Source organism: Pseudorca crassidens, chromosome 1, assembly GCF_039906515.1.
Source record: "Pseudorca crassidens isolate mPseCra1 chromosome 1, mPseCra1.hap1, whole genome shotgun sequence".
NCBI classification, from domain to species: domain Eukaryota; kingdom Metazoa; phylum Chordata; class Mammalia; order Artiodactyla; family Delphinidae; genus Pseudorca; species Pseudorca crassidens.
Genome location: NC_090296.1, coordinates 41614966 through 41633360, shown reverse-complemented (window position 1 = coordinate 41633360; position 18395 = coordinate 41614966). Strand labels below are relative to the sequence as shown.

The window sequence follows — 18395 nt, the reverse complement described above, 5'->3', positions numbered from 1 at the left end:
TCAGACTTACAGAAAATATAAAAAAAAGAATACAGTGAACTTCCATCTTTACCAGATGACCAGTTGTTAACATTTTGCCACATTTTTTTATAAACTCTTTTTTCCCTCTATGTGCACACATGCATATTCTCTTTGCTCACACAAATACATATAAGCCAGCGCACAATCACACATTCCACTTGGTTGTCATATTTTTTCGGTCTTTAACCTCGAATTGTTCTTCAGCCTTTTTGCTTTTTGTTTCTTGTGAGCCCTGGAGCTTTTTCTAAAGATAGTTCTTTGATAACTTTCTCATTTTGTTCCAGAGTTACTGGTCTTTATTCCGTCACTTCTTGGGGGGAAAAAGAAAATTGGTAATTTGTTTTCCTAGAGCATTGTCAATTTCCTTCATATTTTCATATTTATTGACAAAGAATTATACAGTATGTTTCATAAAAAACAAAACGAAAAACACCTACCTGTGAGGTGAGTTTAGCCTGTTTGGTTTCTAAGTTTGAATTGTAGTTTTTCTCAATTAGGCTAACTAGTGGTTTACCTATTTTAATCATTTTTCTCTCATGTAATTATCATATTTACCTTAATTTTTCATAACATATTCCTTCAGCTTTCCTTAGGTTTTGTGTGTATGTGTATGGTTGTTGTTTTTACTTCTTGAATTGAATATTTAGTATACTGGCCTTCACTTTTTTACTAAGAAACTATGAGTTTCCATGAATAAGATTTGGTTACATCTCATAGAATTTGATATGAGATTTTTCTTATTATTATTGTTTCTAAATATTTTGTAATTGTAAAAATATACAAACTCAATGAAAAGTTGATTAGAAGCATGCCTTTTAAAGCAATTTCCAGATGTTTGAAGTTTTCTTTTATTGTTACCAGTATCTACTGTTTGTTGTATTCAAGTTAGATAATATGGTATCATTTGTTTCCTTTCTTTTTCTTTCTTTTATTTGGTCCCCAGGGTGAGATCGGTGGGAGTGCATTAGGAAAAGCTATAAAGCTTTTGTTTTTCAATGTACAATTCAGTAAATATTTGAGTTTTAATTAGTGTTTTTAAGTGTGTTTGAACACAATACATAGTTTTGATTTCAGCATATAGTGTTTTTGATAGGTGTGCTATGAATTATCTGGCATAAAAATAGTTATTTAGCACATAAAATTTGTAAGTTAAATTATAATTTTAGACAACATCCATATCAATTTAAAAAGATACCCATCCTCGTTATTGCTTTATTCCTTATGCTTGCCTTTGTCTGATATTAAAATTGCAACCCTTGGTTTCTTTTTGGTTGTATTTGCTTAGTATATTTTGCCCACCCCAAAGCCCTATATACTAGGACATCTCCACTATTGAGTTTCTTGTTTTGATTAATCTCTTGATAGCATTAATCTGTCTTTAAACAGATTTTTCAGAAATGGTACATGTATGATATACTTCTTTAGTGCTGGCATATTTGATAATATCTTTCTATTATCTTCATAATAAATGCCAACATTGCTGGGTCTAGATTTCTTGGAATATACCCCTTTACCCTCAACATTTATAGGTATTAGTTCATTATTGCCTATCATCTGACATTGCAAAGAAGTTTGAGGCCAGCCTGGTTTGTTTTTGTTTTTATTTTTTGGCATGTTTTATTTGTCTAAATTCTCATATTTTTTTCTTCATTTTTTTAAATATTTTAATTTTATTGGAGTATAGTTGATTTATAATGTTGTGTTAGTTTCAGGTGTACAGCAGAGTGATTTAGTTATACATATACATATAGTCATTCTTTTTTAGATTCTTTTCTCATATAGGTTATCACAGAATATTGAGTAGAGTTCCCTATGCTACACAATAGGTCCTTGTTGGTTATCTATATTTAGCAGTGTGTGTGTGTGTTCATCCCAAGCTTTCAATTTATCCCTCCCCTAAATTCTTATATTCTTGAAATTCATTATCTTCACCAAATTATGCTGTGGTATTGGTCAGTTTCTACTAAAATTATCTAGTACTTGATGAATGCCTTGAATCATCAAGTTCAAATTTTCTCTCAGTTTAGGATTAATTTCTTCTTTGAGGTTTTAATTTCTCTTCCATTATTTGATTTTCATTTTACAGTGTACTAATAAACTGTTGAATCTACAGTGCGTGTGTCTTTAATCTACTCACTTTTACCTCTTTATTCTTACTATCTTCATACTGGATGATTTTTCTTATTTTGGTTTTTACTTCTTGTAACTTGTTTTCTATAAGTTCTTTACTTCTCATTATTGCTTTTCGTGTTATTTAAAATAATACAATAATGTTTTATCTCTTAAATTTCATTCCTTAGCTCTGTTAATACTTTTTATATTCTAGTTTCTGATTTTTCATACACACTTATTTTCTTATAGTTCTGGAGGTCACAAGTCCAAAATCAGTTTCATTGAGCCTGCAGGAATGTGCTCAGTCTGGAGGCTTTAGGGGAAAAATGCATTCCCTTCCTTTTCCAGCTTCTGGTGGCTGTCAGCATTCTTTGGATTGTAGCCACATCACTGTAATCTTCAAGGCCAGCATCTTCAGATCTCTTTCTGCTCTGTCTTCACATCACCTTCTCCTCTGTGTGTGTCAGCTTTTCTTATGCCTCTATAATGACACTTGTGATTGCATTTAGAGACCCCAGTATAACCCCAGATATTCTCCACCAACCCCCCCAGTCAGAAGTTTCTTAAGTTAATCACATCTACACAGACCTCTTTTTTCCAAATGAGGTAATGTTTACGTGATTAAGGCCTGATGTCTTTGGGAGCCATTATTCAGTCTACTATACTGCTACTTTGGGATGAGGTGGCCACATTAGTGAAAGATCAGATTAGAGTAAATCCTCATGGATTGTATGCTGTTACAATCACAGGTATTGTCCTCTTTACCAAATGATGCAAACTCAGATGCCATGGTGGAAAAGTGGATGAAATGGTCTAGATATGGTCAGTAAGGAGTAGTGGGGACTCTGGAGAATGCATGTTGCTTGGGGAGAGGAACTAACAATATATGTGAAGGTCAAATTCAGGCTACCAATTTGTAGTCTTAGTTGGTAGCTGCTTTTTTCTTTTTTCCTTCTTTAAAAGTTGACTTTTCTGTAGTAAAATAATCTTATTTATCTCATAATCATCATCTTGGTATTGAGAATAAGTTTTTAAATGGGAATTCATTAGCATGATTTTAGACTAAAGTATTAATTTACTAATGCCATTTATGTAGGTATTCCTGAAATTTTAATCTTCTCACTTAATTTCTTATACATTTCTCAGAACAATTACCTTGTTAATTAATCAAGGTTGATTATTTATCAGTAAGGAAAGTTAGATATTAAGCTAAAGGACTTGTCCAAAGTCTCATATTGGATAGATCTGTAACTTTTAAGTTTAGTCTTATGAAAGATTTTTTGTTTGTTTTTTGATTTATATGTGCTTTGCTGTTGATGTGAGAATAACTCTAAAGACATGAGAGTGTCTTCCTAGTGTTAACTTGGATAATTGGGCCACTTCCCAAGTTCTTTTACTTTATATATTGGGATTTTGTTTTTCTAGATCAGTATTTTTAAGAAGGTTATTTTTCTGTAATGTTATTAAAAAGTTAAACTAATGACAAGTCTTAGAGATGAACTTAATAGTTTTAAAACATAATAGATGTTTGCTTGTTTGGAATTTTTTCTTGAATTTTCCATAAAGTATGAGTATATGCTTTGAGTGCTTATATATCTTTTTTTTTTTTTGAGTCCTTATATATCTTAAAATGTCTTTCCCCCTATACACATGAATAATAGTTTGGATGATTATGTAATTAACCTTAACTCTTAGAACTCTGTTTATTCTCTACTTTAGGATTCAGTTTTATAGTTGGCAATGGCTGATACTAATTTGATACTCTTTCCTTTGAAGATTACCCAAGATTTTCCTAGAAGCTTATGTTATAGTTTTTTTTTTTTCTTTTCCTTGAATTTCTTCAGTTGTGGGTAAATAGGGGTGGGTTTTTAGCAATTAATCCTCCTAGATATTCAGTGAGCTTTGTAAGTTTGAAGACTTCTACTGAGGGAAAAATTTCTTTCTTTGATTATAGCTTCTCTGTTTTGTCCATCAGAAAGTCTTATTTTTTTATGTTTATATTTATTCCCTGGGTATACTCATTCTGTTACCAAATTTTTAATATTTGCATCTGCTTTTTCTTTGGAGCTAATTCATTCAGCAAGTGTTTATTGAAGGTCTGCTGTGCTAGGGGAATCCAGAGTATTCAAAGGAGGCTCTCCAGAAGACCTGATACTTGAGTTAATAATCTGAAGAATGAGTATGAATTGGGTAGAGTAAGAGAGGAAGGAATAGCTTTTTATAGAGGAAGTGGCATTTGTTTATGTTATTTGGAGGAAGGGGACGTGACAAGTACTAGGTACTGTAAGAAAGCCCTTACAGTTGGAGTAGAGAATGTTATTGGGGCGGCGCATTATGAAGTAAGGTAAGTCTGGAGAAGGTTGATGGGCGCCTGACTACTCAGGGCTTTCATGTGAGCCATATTAAGCAGTTCATTATCCCCCCAAAGAGAGGAAAGCCATTGAATGACTTTTAGTATAGAAGTGATACAGTGAAATTTGTATTATATTATCTTTTTTCTTCTGGTTTTATTGAGATATAATTGACTTACAGCACTGTGTAAGTTTAAGGTATACAGCATAATGATTTGACCTACATATATCATGAAATGATTACCACAGTAAATTTAGTTGAACATGTGTCATCTCATGTAGGTACAAAAAAAATTTTTTTTCTTGTGATGAGAACTCTTAGGATTTACTATCTTAAAAACATAAATATAGCATACAGCAGTGTTAATTAGTCACATTGTACCTTACATCCCTAGTACTTACTTATCTTGTAACTGTTAAGGTTGTACCATTTAACTACCTTCATCCATTTAATTCCCTTTCCCACCACCCCTGGTAACACAAATCTGATCTCTTTTTCTGTGAGTTTGTTTTTTGGGTTTTTTGTTTTCTTTGAAGTATAACTGATCTGCAACACTATGTTAGTTGCTGGTGCACAACATAGTGACTTGATATTTCTGTAGATTACAAAACGATCACTGATATTTGTATTTTGAAAAGTTTACTAAGGTTGCAGTTTGTAGAATGAATTGGAGGGAGGCCAGAATGCATGTGAAGAGACAAAATAGGAGGCTGGTATAGAATAATGCATTGAAAGATGATGGTACCTTGAAGACTATGGTGTTAGCGAAAAAACTGGGCAGATTTGAGAATACTTAAGAAGTAGAACTTGATGTTGGACTGATGGGAGATAAAGTAGAAAGAGGTATCAAAGATATGTCCTTGGTTTCTATTCACTTTGATGAATGATGGTGCCATTCACTGGCAAAAACCATGAAAGAAAAAAAAAAGAAGAAAAAACGATATGAAAGAGTACCTTGGGAGCTAGCATAGAGTGAGAAGAGGGCCTAGGTCTAAGCCTTGAATGCTAATATTTAATGGCTTGAGAGATGAGGATGGGCCTGCAAATAAGACAAGGATGGAGAAGCTAGGGTAGGAGGAAATCTAGGAGTGTGTAGCATCTTGAAAAGCCAATGGGAAGAGTGTTTCAAGGAGTATTGTGTTGAGTGCTGCTCTGAGCAGTCAGTCAGACAAGGGCCAAAATGTCCATTGGGTTAAGCTTGGAGGAGCTTGTTTTGATGGAATGGCCAGACAACAGTTTGGAGCATCAACACTTTTTTTAAAAAGACTTTGAACTGTAGGGGAAAGAAAGAGGCAGGAGGTAGCTAGAGGGGAATGAGTCACCTAAAGACTTTTTTTTTTTTTTTTGCCGTACACGGGCCTGTCACCGCTGTGGCCTCTCCCGTTGCGGAGCACAGGCTCCGTACGCGCAGGCTCAGCGGCCATGGCTCACAGGCCCAGCCACTCCGCGGCATGTGGGATCCTCCCGGACCGGGGCAGGAACCCGCGTCCCCTGCATCGGCAGGCGGACTCTCAACCACTGCGCCACCAGGGAAGCCCTAAAGACTTATTTTTAATGGATGACATTTGAGTGTCTTTAAAAGTTGTACTCCAATAGAAAGGGGGAGGTTGAATATAAAGGAGTGGAAGAGGATAATAATGTTATTATTCCTGGGAAGACACATAAATTGTGTAAGATTCCTTTGAAGCATGGGCTCCAAAGCTCTAACAGAGGGACTTAACTTAAGTGCGAGGACAGAGAGTACTCTGTTATAACAGAAAGGTATGAGGATAGGATGGGTACCAACATGGGTGGGTTTGTATGTTTGGAATCAAGATGAGGAAAGACCTGAGTTCTAAAAGAATTCCTCAAAGTGATCTCATTTATTGTTTTGTTTTGTTTATTGTTTTAACTGTGGTATCTATTTGGCTATTCATTGTCTCTTTTGAAAATTTTAGTTCAGTAATTGTTTTTCGTTTCCATGAACCTACTTTCAGAGTGGTTTGTTTGCTTTTTTTGTTTTTGCTTTGGTTGACAGCTTGCAGTTGTTTCGTTCATTCAGTGTCATCTCATAAATTGATGGGCGTTTTCTAGTTTGGAGCTAATGAATACTGAGCTCACCCACCCACCCCCAATCCCCACCTTTAATTTCTGAATCTTTAAAAATACATCCTCTTAGTTTTCTCTGCTCATTATTATATTTTATTTAGCTCGTGTATTTGAAATTGGCATTGCCAGAAATTGCAGTTAGTTCACTGTTGTTTTCTGTTAGTCTCAGACAAAAAATAAAAGTTGGATTTCTTGCTTTTCTTCCTTTTCTCTTCTTCTTTACCTTTCCTTCCCTCCTCTTTTTTTGGTCATTTACCTTTGGTAGTTTAGAACACAAATTATGTAGAGTAGGCAGAGGAAGAAATGACACTAAAAGAAGTTTCTGCTTTCTTCGGTGACCATCTTCCATGCCTCTCTGCCTTGTGTGTTGTCTTTTTAAAAGTCTACATTTTTAGATTTCCATTACTTCATTTGCAGATATACAGGATGGCTTGTGTAGGAGAATTAGAGTGTTAGTCCAGAAACCTAGGTCCTTTTCTCAGGCTTAGTGCTGAACTAGCTTTTTGACCTTGGGCAAGTCATTCTGTTTCTCTGTACCTTCTCATTTGTAAAATAGGTTTAGACAGATCATTTCTACATTTTGGCTCTGATTATTTATACAAGTTATCAAAATCAAATTTGTACATATAAATGTGTGACTATTTTTGTAATGATTAGAAATTTCAGACTCCAAATGGGAGAAAAATTACCCAAGATTGATCTTTTTTTTCTCCTCAAATTGTGTAAAATTTTGTTCATGTGCTTATGTATCATTACCATAGATAACTTTGAGATGGTTACCTTGGATTACAAAATATAATTTATGAATTACCATGTTTCATACCTTGGGAAGTTAAAAGTAGTTTATGTAGCTTAGATTATCCTTGGTAGAGAGATGTGGCCACAAGGACTGTGCATCTTCTCTGAACCCGTCTATGCAATAAATTGCTTAGTATTCTATTGTTCAGTAAGTGTGCATTCCAGAGGTCAGCTGACCATTTGTCCTCATCTTTGACAGTCTATTCATACATAAGCATTAGTGGGCAATGTAGGCTATACCAAAGGTTTGGTAGTAGTAGAGAGTTCACTCCTCACTGCAAATGACTTCAATGTTGCCATGTTATACACTGCTACCAGTGCTGCTAACTGGTATTCCATTTTTTCCCTTTTCCCCCAAGAAGCTTCAAGTCTCTCTTGCTATATAGTTTTTTCCCTCTGGATTTCCCCCAACCTTTAGATTTCTTATTTCTTATGGAGGTCCAGTCCAGATTTTCCTCCCCAGTTTTTATAATCAAACCTATCTCAGTGCTCATCAAACAAAGATCCTTCAGTTAGCAGCATCTACCCTCCTTCAAATGCTTGTTTAGTAGTGATCTTTTGTTATGTTGAGTATATCTTTTGATCCTTAACCCCTTACTTACATATCTGATCAAACTAGTGTTTCTCAGAAAAAGTAGGGCTTGCTGTAAGAAGAATTCTGATATCAATTACTAAGAGAATATAATTTTCTCAACATTGTTTACATAGTCTATTTTGTCCTCTGTTAATGGAGCACCAGGACATTCTGTATTATACTGTGTGTCCATAGGTAAACAGAAAAGAACCCTGCAGTGTTTTAGTCTTCAATTTTTTACTAAAGGACTCTGCCAGAATTGTCAGTTTAATAACTCTTGTTTCATGGCTAATATGGTGCTTAGGGATCTTAACAGTTGAATGAATATATAGAGCTTTTTTTTAACTTGGGATAATTCTGAGTGGATTAAACCAAATGACCAGGTTCAAGACTCTTCATTATGATTGTGAGATCGGTTTTACTTAATAAAAGGCAGTCGCTGAACTTTAATGAATACTTCCTGACTCAGCCTTAGGATTTTTCAGTTTGGGAGTTTGTTTGGTTTTAAAAGACAAAAATGGTCACCAAATTTTCTGATTATATCAAAGATGAGTTCAGTCTTATGATTGTCATAGTACTTTGTATTGAAATGTTCAGATCATCTGATAATGCTAGTGTTGTGATGAGATCCAGCATGTGCTCAGAGTAGATTTAACACTAGGTGAGAACTAGAATTTCTCTCAGAAACTAACTTAAACTTTCATGGGCAAACTGAATCGCCTTGGGATTTACTGTTTGTAGATACATGCCAATTTAATAACTTGACTAAATAAAATACTCTTTAGTAGTCCAGTTATGGAAAATAACTATGTATTTTTTAAAAGTAAAAATTATTTACTTATAGGTACTTATAGTATGTCATAGTACTTATAAGTATGACATATTTATAAGTACTATGTCATAGTATTTATAAGTAAATAATTTCTGATAACTATTATTTTTATATAACTATCTGCTGTATTTTGTAGCTATAGTTGGCTGCTTCACCAGGCTTCTACAAATTATTCAGAATCCCAGGAGGTAAGATTTCTGAATCACCTATTTTCAGTATGTAAAAATCCAGACACAAAATTATTTGCCCTTGACTATATTTTTGCATTTGCAGTAGAGCTGGACCTAAAATTTTATCAGATGATTGACTTGGTTTGTTACATTTTTATATTTCTAATATATATTTTTCAAAAGTTGGGGTGTTTTTTTTTTAGAAAGCATACCCTGTTTATCTTCAAAGAATTATTTGTTTGGTAGTTTCATATATATATCTAGATCGATCGATAGATATATAGATAGATATATCTCTGGAAAATAACTACTGGACTTTTCTATAAAAGGGAGAGGGAGAGTAAGATCCCTGTTAGGTAATATCAGAATCTAGATGTGTTGTGTATGTGGGAATGTAGTCATAATTAAATAGTTTCCATTTGCTGAGTTCCTCATGTTTGCTCTGCTCTATGTGGCTACTTTGCAGCCATTACCTCATTTAAACTTTGCAGCAACATTCAGAGGTACGTATTAATATATGCCCATTATAAGATGACGAATGCTAGATTTGTGGTATCAAGTGTCTTAAGTATACAGTTGTCCCTCAGTATTTGCAGGGATTGGTTCCAGGAGCCCCCATGGATACCAGAATGTGTGGATGCTCAAGTCCCTTCTATAAAATAGCATAGTACAGTGAATATGGTGAGCCCTCCATATCCAAACCCGAAGATATGGAGGGCTGACTGTAACATCTCCCACCTCCCCTTTAGCCTAGCTAAAGGAATTGAGGTACAGAGATGAGGCAACTTGCTGTTGACCTTCAGCAGATGACTTAACCTCACCATGGCTTAATCATCTTCTATCTACCTATCTATCTAGGCTTTCCATCTAATCTTTACAACAGATACACAGATTCCTAGATTCCAACCCTACTGTGGAAATTCTGGTTTTTTTAATCTTAACTTTTCAAAAGGTCCACAGATAATTCTTTTGTACAGCCATGACTGAGACCATTGCTGTAGTAGTAAATGGTGCTTTAGAGCCAGGCAGGCTTGAATTAGAGACCTGACTCCCCTCAACTTGTCTGATGAGTGACGTTGGCCAAGTTCTTTAGTCACACTAAAGTTCATCTATAAATTGAAGATAATATTATTACCTACTTTAGAGTGTTGTTGAGAATGACTTCAGGTAACAGTTGTAAAACACTTATCAGTGATTTAGAATTCATCTTAAACATTGTCTGCTATTAAGGTATCATTACTATTGTATCTTTTGTCCAATCAAAACACTCACCCTTGCCATATTGTGTATCAACTTGGTGTCAGAAAGGTAATTTGATGAATACCACCATAAGGAATGAATAATGGCTAGTTTTCATTATTTAACCTCCATTAGTGGACACAGACAAGTAGGCAGGAGATCATTTTATCATACTAATCAGCCAGACTTCTCTGCTGTGTATTAGTTTGGCCCTCGTAGGATAGAGAAGGAGGGAGAGGTTGCTGGGAAACTGTTTCCTTTCTGAGTTGTTTTTCTTCTTCCTTTCTCTCTCCCAGCTTCTTCTCAGAGCTTAGCATCATCAATCCCCTAATCTCCTAAGTGCGTCCTGATTTACCTGGGTACTTTCCCCCACTCCTTCCCATCTCACCTTAACCTCCATTAAATCTCATTGTATCCTTCTTTCAGATTGCTTTAAATTGTGACTCATTTGATCACTTGGACCACAAGTGTCTACATTCTAGGCCATTACTCAAGTAAAGGCCAACTGTCTTCCTGCTTTGTGTAAGCTCATTCCAGACCAAGGGTTTTAGCTTTTGATTATTGGGAAAGGATTAGATTAGCTAAGCTTTCAGGCTTGTCCACAGTGCTGTCCTAGACCTTTTGATCTCCTTTTCTGTTTATACCAAATGGTTATAGAGTACCATATGATGATACGTGTTATTACCTCTAGATTAGGTTACAGTAGATGAATTTTATTATATCTACATATGACAGTCTTTGTTATATGTATGTATAATTGCTTTGCAACTTGAAAATTGAGGCTGAACCACTTACAGGTATCTAATAACTTATTGGCTTTTCAGAGACTGAAAAACCAATGGAAAAGGTAGAATTTGAGCTAGACGTTAAAGGATGGGTATACTTATTTCTATAAGTAAGGAGGAAAGACTTAAGGGAAGGAGCATGCAAATTTGAATCATTGTGAGTAGATCTTTTTCTACTTTTTCAGAGAGTTGATGTAGTAGGAATAAAACTAGATATTTGGAATCAAACTTTGGAAAATCCTGAATGTTCAACTAAGATGTTTGAATTAGTAGGCTTTTGGTATGTCCTGTGAATTCATTTATTTGTTTTTTCTTGATTAATATATACATACAACTTAGTTCTGAGATTCCCTAAGAGATTCACATATTCAATGCATCCTTAACCACTTGACATGGTTCATGTAAGCTGATGGCCACTGCCAAGTCTCTTTTCTATTTCAAGTACTTGTTCCTTGGGGAGAGTGTCAGATCAGCTACTTTTATCATGATGCTTTACTTCTCTCTGCCTGTTGTACATTCTGAGCTGTGCCTGAACAGCCTTTCCCCCAATTCTTCCTTGTTAATCATCAGGTTCCAAGTCAGCAGTGAGTGTCTGCTTATCACAAGAGTTGTGAATTCTTATTTAAAGCTTTCTTGGTATTTCCTTCTCTCTTAAAAAGGTTGTTGGATATATAGTTTGTTTATAAGATAGCTATTAACTTTCCTGTTTCTCTTCCTTTGCAGACCTAGAGGATCAAGACATAATGGGAGCATTTTTAGACAAACCAAAGATGGAAAAACATAATGCCCAGGGGCAGGGTAATGGGTTGCGATATGGGCTAAGCAGCATGCAAGGCTGGCGAGTTGAAATGGAGGACGCACATACGGCTGTGATCGGTTTGCCAAGTGGACTTGAAACATGGTCATTCTTTGCTGTGTATGATGGGCATGCTGGTTCTCAGGTTGCCAAATACTGCTGTGAGCATTTGTTAGATCACATCACCAATAACCAGGATTTTAAAGGGTCTACAGGAGCACCTTCTGTGGAAAATGTAAAGAATGGAATCAGAACAGGTTTTCTGGAGATTGATGAACATATGAGAGTTATGTCAGAGAAGAAACATGGTGCTGATAGAAGTGGGTCAACAGCTGTGGGTGTCTTAATTTCTCCTCAACATACTTACTTCATTAACTGTGGAGACTCAAGAGGTTTACTTTGTAGGAACAGGAAAGTTTACTTCTTCACACAAGATCACAAACCAAGTAATCCGCTGGAAAAAGAACGAATTCAGAATGCAGGTGGTTCTGTAATGATTCAACGTGTGAATGGCTCTCTGGCTGTGTCAAGGGCCCTTGGGGACTTCGATTACAAATGTGTCCATGGAAAAGGTCCTACAGAGCAGCTTGTGTCACCAGAGCCTGAAGTCCATGATATTGAAAGATCTGAAGAAGATGATCAGTTCATTATTCTTGCATGTGATGGTATTTGGGATGTCATGGGAAATGAAGAGCTCTGTGATTTTGTAAGATCCAGACTTGAAGTCACTGATGACCTTGAGAAAGTTTGCAATGAAGTAGTCGACACCTGTTTGTATAAGGTAGCTAGACTTTTTTTTTTAGATGAAATGATTTTATGTCATCTTAATTACTACTCTAGTATATAATCATCTTAGAACCTGTAGTACTCAGAAATAAGTTTTTGGTACAATTGCAGGATACTTTTCATCAATTATGAAAATAACATAGGAATACTTCTTAGAAATAAATTACGCGGTTACCAAAAATGCAAGGGTTATAATCTGAATGTTTAGTCTTTTAGTAACCATGACTACTTGAGCTTTTTACTATTGTGGAATTTTATCAAAGGTAAAAGACTGTATCATGTTTTAGAAAAGGGAATGGGGAGGGTTAAGCCTCAGTGTCTATATATGAAAAGCATTTTAGAATTTTAATATTTTATTTTTACCATGTGATATCTCAGTACATTTATGGAAATACTTTGAGACTATGGTCTAATGAATCTGTAGCACCAGCAGAGGATTTAGTGATCATTTGGTGTGATGTAATAGAAATAGCCTTGGACATGGAGTCAGAAGAACTTGGTATGAGACTGTGTATGACTTCAGGTAAGCTATTTAAATTGTCTGGAAAATCAGTTTCTTTAATTGTATAAAAAAGAGAGAGAAAGAGAGATATTATTACCCTGTCTTATGGGGTTGTCGGGATGATCAAATGGGATCATGTATATAGATGAGCAAGAGAAGGCTCTGCGGACTTCAGAGTCAGACCTAGAATCAAATCTTAACCTCTGTTACTTTTGTACTCTATAGTCTTGAACAAATTGTTCCACCTCTCTCAGCTATTGAATGGAGAAAATAGTATCTAACTCATAAGACTGTTGATGAACTAATGTATACATATGAAGTACCTAGTTTTAGCAAACAGTGTGTGCTTGATACATGCTGCTCCCTTTTCTAGAAAAGTTAAAAATGTTACACAATTTACTTCTTTAGTTGCAGCGCTAAGACTAGAATCCAAGTCCTTGACTTAGGTGCAGTGTTCTTTACACCACAGTTCTATTTTGTCAATAATGCTCATTAACTAATTCTTTGTGTTTGTTTAACAAATGGTGATTTTATAAAACTCTTCTGAGGCTGTATATTTGATGTCCTTTTAAAACTCGGAAATAGAAAGTCAACATAATATTCTCTGTGGTTTTATATGCACAACTGCCAGCTGTACTTAAAATCTTAATTAAAAATCAGGTTTATGTAATATCCAACACAAATCAAGTTTATGTAACATCCAACACATATGTTAAAAAAAAATCAATAGAGCAACAACTTGGTAGTACACACTATTGTTGTTAATTTCTGAATTTGGGGGGAACCAAACAAGGATGCTTATGTTCTTTGTCCCTTTTAGTATAAAAAAGGGAAAAAGTAGCATTCATTTGTTAGGTTTATTCTGTAGCGCTTGAGAGTTAAATACTTGTTAACTAAATTAAAAGCTGTTTTCTTGAGAGACTTGGTCAGATTCAGATATTAGTAAATTATGACTCAGATTCTACTTTATCTCTTCTGCATTATGCTCTGTTTTAAAAATTGTTCAGTATCTTATCATTTGCCTCATTTTTATACAATTTCCCCCAATATTTTAAATATTAAATTCTTTGTATTTGCTTAAATTAATGGTATAACTTCAATTTTCCCATATAGGGGAATTAAATACTTAAAATTTTAGAACTCCAATTACTAATAGGAAGAGGAAGTCTGATTTTTGGGGAGGCCAAAATTGATTCAAGTATTTTAATTATAGCATTTTGAATATCTAGGTGCTTTTAAAAACAAATGTACTTCCTAAAAGTTGAAACTTTTTTTTAAATTATGAAAGTTAAAAGCTGGTTTATAAACTTTATATATGTAGTTTTATTTCTAATTCCATATTTCTACTTATTATGAAGCAGATTAATTAGCCCCATAATTTATTTTAAATGTAAATTTGTCAAAAAAAAGTAAATTTCTCAAGTATATATGTAACTACAGATCAAATCATGTTGTAAAGAATATCACTAGAATTTTCTATCTTGTTGAATTGAATGAATGTATGTATGTGTATTTGTGTTAGGTATCACTTCATGTTAAGTAGGCCACCAGTAAATGTTCAGAAATATTTGTTTTATAGAGCTTTAAACTCTACTGCAACAATCATTTTTTTAATCTGTAGTGTTTCTCTCTTGTCTTTTGGAGTATTGGTTATTCTGTATACCATATGTACAATGTATGTATTGGGTGGTGCCGCTCCACATGTGCATATATATTTTTCTCTCCTTAAAAACAATATATGTTTTCACTAGAACAAGTATAATTGGCATGACTGTAAAGGTTCTCAAAGCTTTGAAGAGCAAAAAGAAAACAATATTTTCTCAAACTTTTTTCTTCCCAGGGAAGTCGAGACAACATGAGTGTGATATTGATCTGTTTTCCAAATGCACCCAAAGTATCACCAGAAGCAGTGACGAAGGAGGCAGAGTTGGACAAGTACCTGGAAAGCAGAGTAGAAGGTGGATCATTTAACAAAAAATAAGTAGCTTTATTAAAGAAAAACCTCAACATAATCAAACTTTAACATTTTAGCTTTTAGATCTTTACATGCCTTTGACATTTAGTGTACAAAAGTGGGAAAGGGCATTTCTGTAGTAGCTGTTTAGATTTTTGTTATTGTCCTATCACAGTTATATTAGAAATAGCAACTCGGATGGCCCAGTACATTCTGTTCAGGATACTTCTGTTTAAAAAGGCTAAAGTGTTGTGTGCTTTCAAATTCTTTATGAATTCATTGGCATGAATAATTTTATGCCAGGAAAGTCTAATTTGTGGTTTATTTAATTATAAACAGATTTTTTATGATGGTGATAATTTGAATACCATCTTTCTGTGTAAAGCTGTGTGTATGAATTTTAAGATCTTTGGGACTTTAAAAAAATAACTTGAAGATCATAGCCTGGTTATTAACAACTTTCATGTGCCACAGCTTTTAAAAATTTATTTTAAACCGTTCCAAAGCTTCTTGCCTAAGCCATAAACTGCCTCACCTAGACAACATAAACCTGAATAGAAGACATACCTGGCATATATCTCTACCTGGCAGAAATATAAATGCTGAATAAAATCAAGAAATAAGTTGGGAATTACAGAAGTGTATTTGTCATAATTCTGCAAATTACTTTGAGACAATTAGAAAGGTATTTGTAGCTCAAGTGTAATGCCTTTAAATATTTGAAAAACTTTTAAATGATCATTGATGCAGCTACTATTTGCCATAACTATTAAGTCTCCCCAGAGAATTCCAGTTTACTGCATATATGCAATAAGCATGTAGATTATGCAGTTTCTTTAAGCAGAAAAATTTGACATGCCAATAATAGTGTTAAAATGCATTTTTGGCTCCTAATGTCATTACATTGCACGTTAAAGACCTTTAATAGCATGTAAACATTGATACACTATTATATCCTGCTGTGCCTGCATTATTAAAATTAATATGCACTTTAATTTTGTTTTCTCCCTTTTTGCTGTTTGATACCAATTATAATTAGTCTGATATTAGAATCATGGTTGGTTTTGATTTTTCAGTACTGTCTGGAGCTGCTATTTTGTTTTTATTTCTCTCACCTACTTGATAGTGATATATCTAGTATGTGTATATAGTATTTAGTATTTCATTCACTGGACATACTATTCAATGAGTTTGTTTCCTCACTGTTTCCAAGGGTCTTGGAAATTTTTTGCTTTAAGTGATTCATTTCAATATAAGTTATCAGTGAGATAAAATATTTAGAATGCTACCAAGTCATAGCACATTGGTTCAAACTGCTGTTAGTGGAAAAATATGAAACCTGAAGAAGAATATGTATTGGGATATGTTGATATTTAATTTATTGGCACTTTAACCTGAGTGTACATGTTTTCTTATCAATTTAAAGAAATAATTAGTTTTATTTACTATGAAATGGGGTCAAATTTTAGAAATGAATTGCTATTTTTTCTCTTTAGTGTGCACTCTTAAGTTTTTGATGCAATTCTAAATAATTGCTTTAGATAAGTAATTTTATGTTACAATATTAAGTTTTATATTGCTTATTATCAAGCAAGAATTGCCACCTGAACAGACTTTACATTAATCCTCAATATTTTTGGTATGTTGAAGTGTTGTTATACTTGTACTGTTCAACTGGAGATTATTATGTCGTAAATTAAATACAGTATTATTTACTGAGGTAGATTTGATGAGACTGCATCTAGTTAAATATTACAGTAATTAAAAACCACTACTATATTTAAAAACATAGAAAGAATTAATAGAAAGAATGTAAAACATAGAAAGAATGTAACTATTTGCATTGTAAAAGTTGTTATATGTCTTAAAAAGTGATAAATACTGCAATCAGCTTCTAAAACAGGCACTGAATACCTTTTTCTTTTTTTCTTTCTTTAAGTACATGCCTTCACTAAATTGCTGTGACCTATTAAACCTCATTTTATTTGCTTTGAATACTTTTGGCTTCTCTGTCCACACCACAGAAAAGGACAAAGGCTTTTTAGCTCTCCTCCTATGATATTCTAAATACTTGACTCTCTAGGGTTGTGAAAAGATTCAGCTCATGATTTAAACCATACCACTTAAGTTGTGGTCCTTCTAAGCCAGTTTAAGAGGATACTTGTGTCATGTATGTATTTTTATTTGCTACTGACTGCCCAAGCTTTAAAGTTGCTAATTTGGAGATAACTGATAGAATCCCTCAGGCTTGGTGGAGGGGTGGGGGCCAGAATATGTTTATACATGAGTATGTGGAACATAGATATTCTATACATATATATTCCTTAATAAAAGCATTCAGTCTTTTTACAATTCTAATTAAAATGTATAGTCCAAGAGCAATTAAAGGAATATTTCTTAAAATTTCTTTTTCTTTATTTTTTAAAGCACAGAGAATCAAGGCTAGTGTAGTATTAATGGTCAGATAGTTTAAGTGTATTGTCCCATGTGGAATAGGAGATATAACTGTTTTTAAAGTCTTATATTATTTTTTTAAAGAATTTGTCTTCCTGTAATTTTATTCACAATTAAAATATCCTAATTTTTATATTTTAACAAAGGAGATGTATGAAACATCAAATATAGATGATTCAAGGTAATGTTTTTAGACCTGAAACCATCATTGATTGAATTTATCATCAGTGTTCATTTATATTGTATCTAGTTATCTATCCAATAATTGTATTGGCTTAGCAGAGACTGTATGTTAAGTGTATTACAGCTTTAGATTGTGAAATTGTGCAGTTTAGGTCAACATCAAATTCCTTTATTTTTGTACAGCAAATTTCCAGCATTAGAATCATGTAGAATAAATATACTAGATGTTAAAGATTATACAATAAAGGAACTTGGCAAACCAAATCTGAGATCCTTGCTTTTTGTTCAGATTAAAGACTGGTTTAAAAAAAAGCAAAAAATAAAAGATGGTAAAATTTGGCCTTAATCCTCAAAGGACAGTTTGAGCCATTTAAACAAGTATGGGTAGCAATGTCTGTCTTTTAATATGTGGCTTTAATGATGAATTAATATTTTGAAGCTTGATCAAAGGATGAAAGGGCTTTACATGCATTGTATTTTCAAAGGTATTTACAAATTGAGAACTAGAATGATCTACAATGATGACAAAGAAAATTTCTTAGTGTAAATAATGGAAAACAAAAAATTGAACATATAACTTACAAATACTCTTGGCATGATCTTACGTTTAGAATAAATATGCTGAAACTCCAGGTAAAGACTTCCTGTACTTAAAGTGAATAGTTTGAGAGCTCTTTAAGTTGTCTGTGCATAATGGTTGGTATTTTGTGGTATGAATAACAATATGCATCTGCATGGCAACACTGCCG

The 18395-nt window shown here is 33.8% G+C and overlaps 1 protein-coding gene and 1 long non-coding RNA gene across 5 annotated transcripts in view; one reads left to right on the top strand and one right to left on the bottom strand.

Moving 5' to 3' along the window:
* The window catches only part of LOC137226248 (uncharacterized), a 122697-nt gene that overhangs the window by 27403 nt on the left and 76899 nt on the right, over positions 1 to 18395 (bottom strand). The window lies entirely within an intron of this gene.
* The window catches only part of PPM1A (protein phosphatase, Mg2+/Mn2+ dependent 1A), a 43138-nt gene that overhangs the window by 20510 nt on the left and 4233 nt on the right, over positions 1 to 18395 (top strand). For 2 of the 4 annotated variants that reach the window (XM_067734347.1, XM_067734336.1), the window contains exons 2-4: positions 8914 to 8965; positions 11695 to 12548; positions 14896 to 15013. In XM_067734347.1, the coding sequence (XP_067590448.1) occupies positions 11715 to 12548; positions 14896 to 15013 (952 nt within the window). In that variant the 5' untranslated portion in view covers positions 8914 to 8965; positions 11695 to 11714. The remainder of the gene's footprint in view (positions 1 to 8913; positions 8966 to 11694; positions 12549 to 14895; positions 15014 to 18395) is intronic. The other 2 variants (XM_067734327.1, XM_067734353.1) reach the window with 1 other exon arrangement.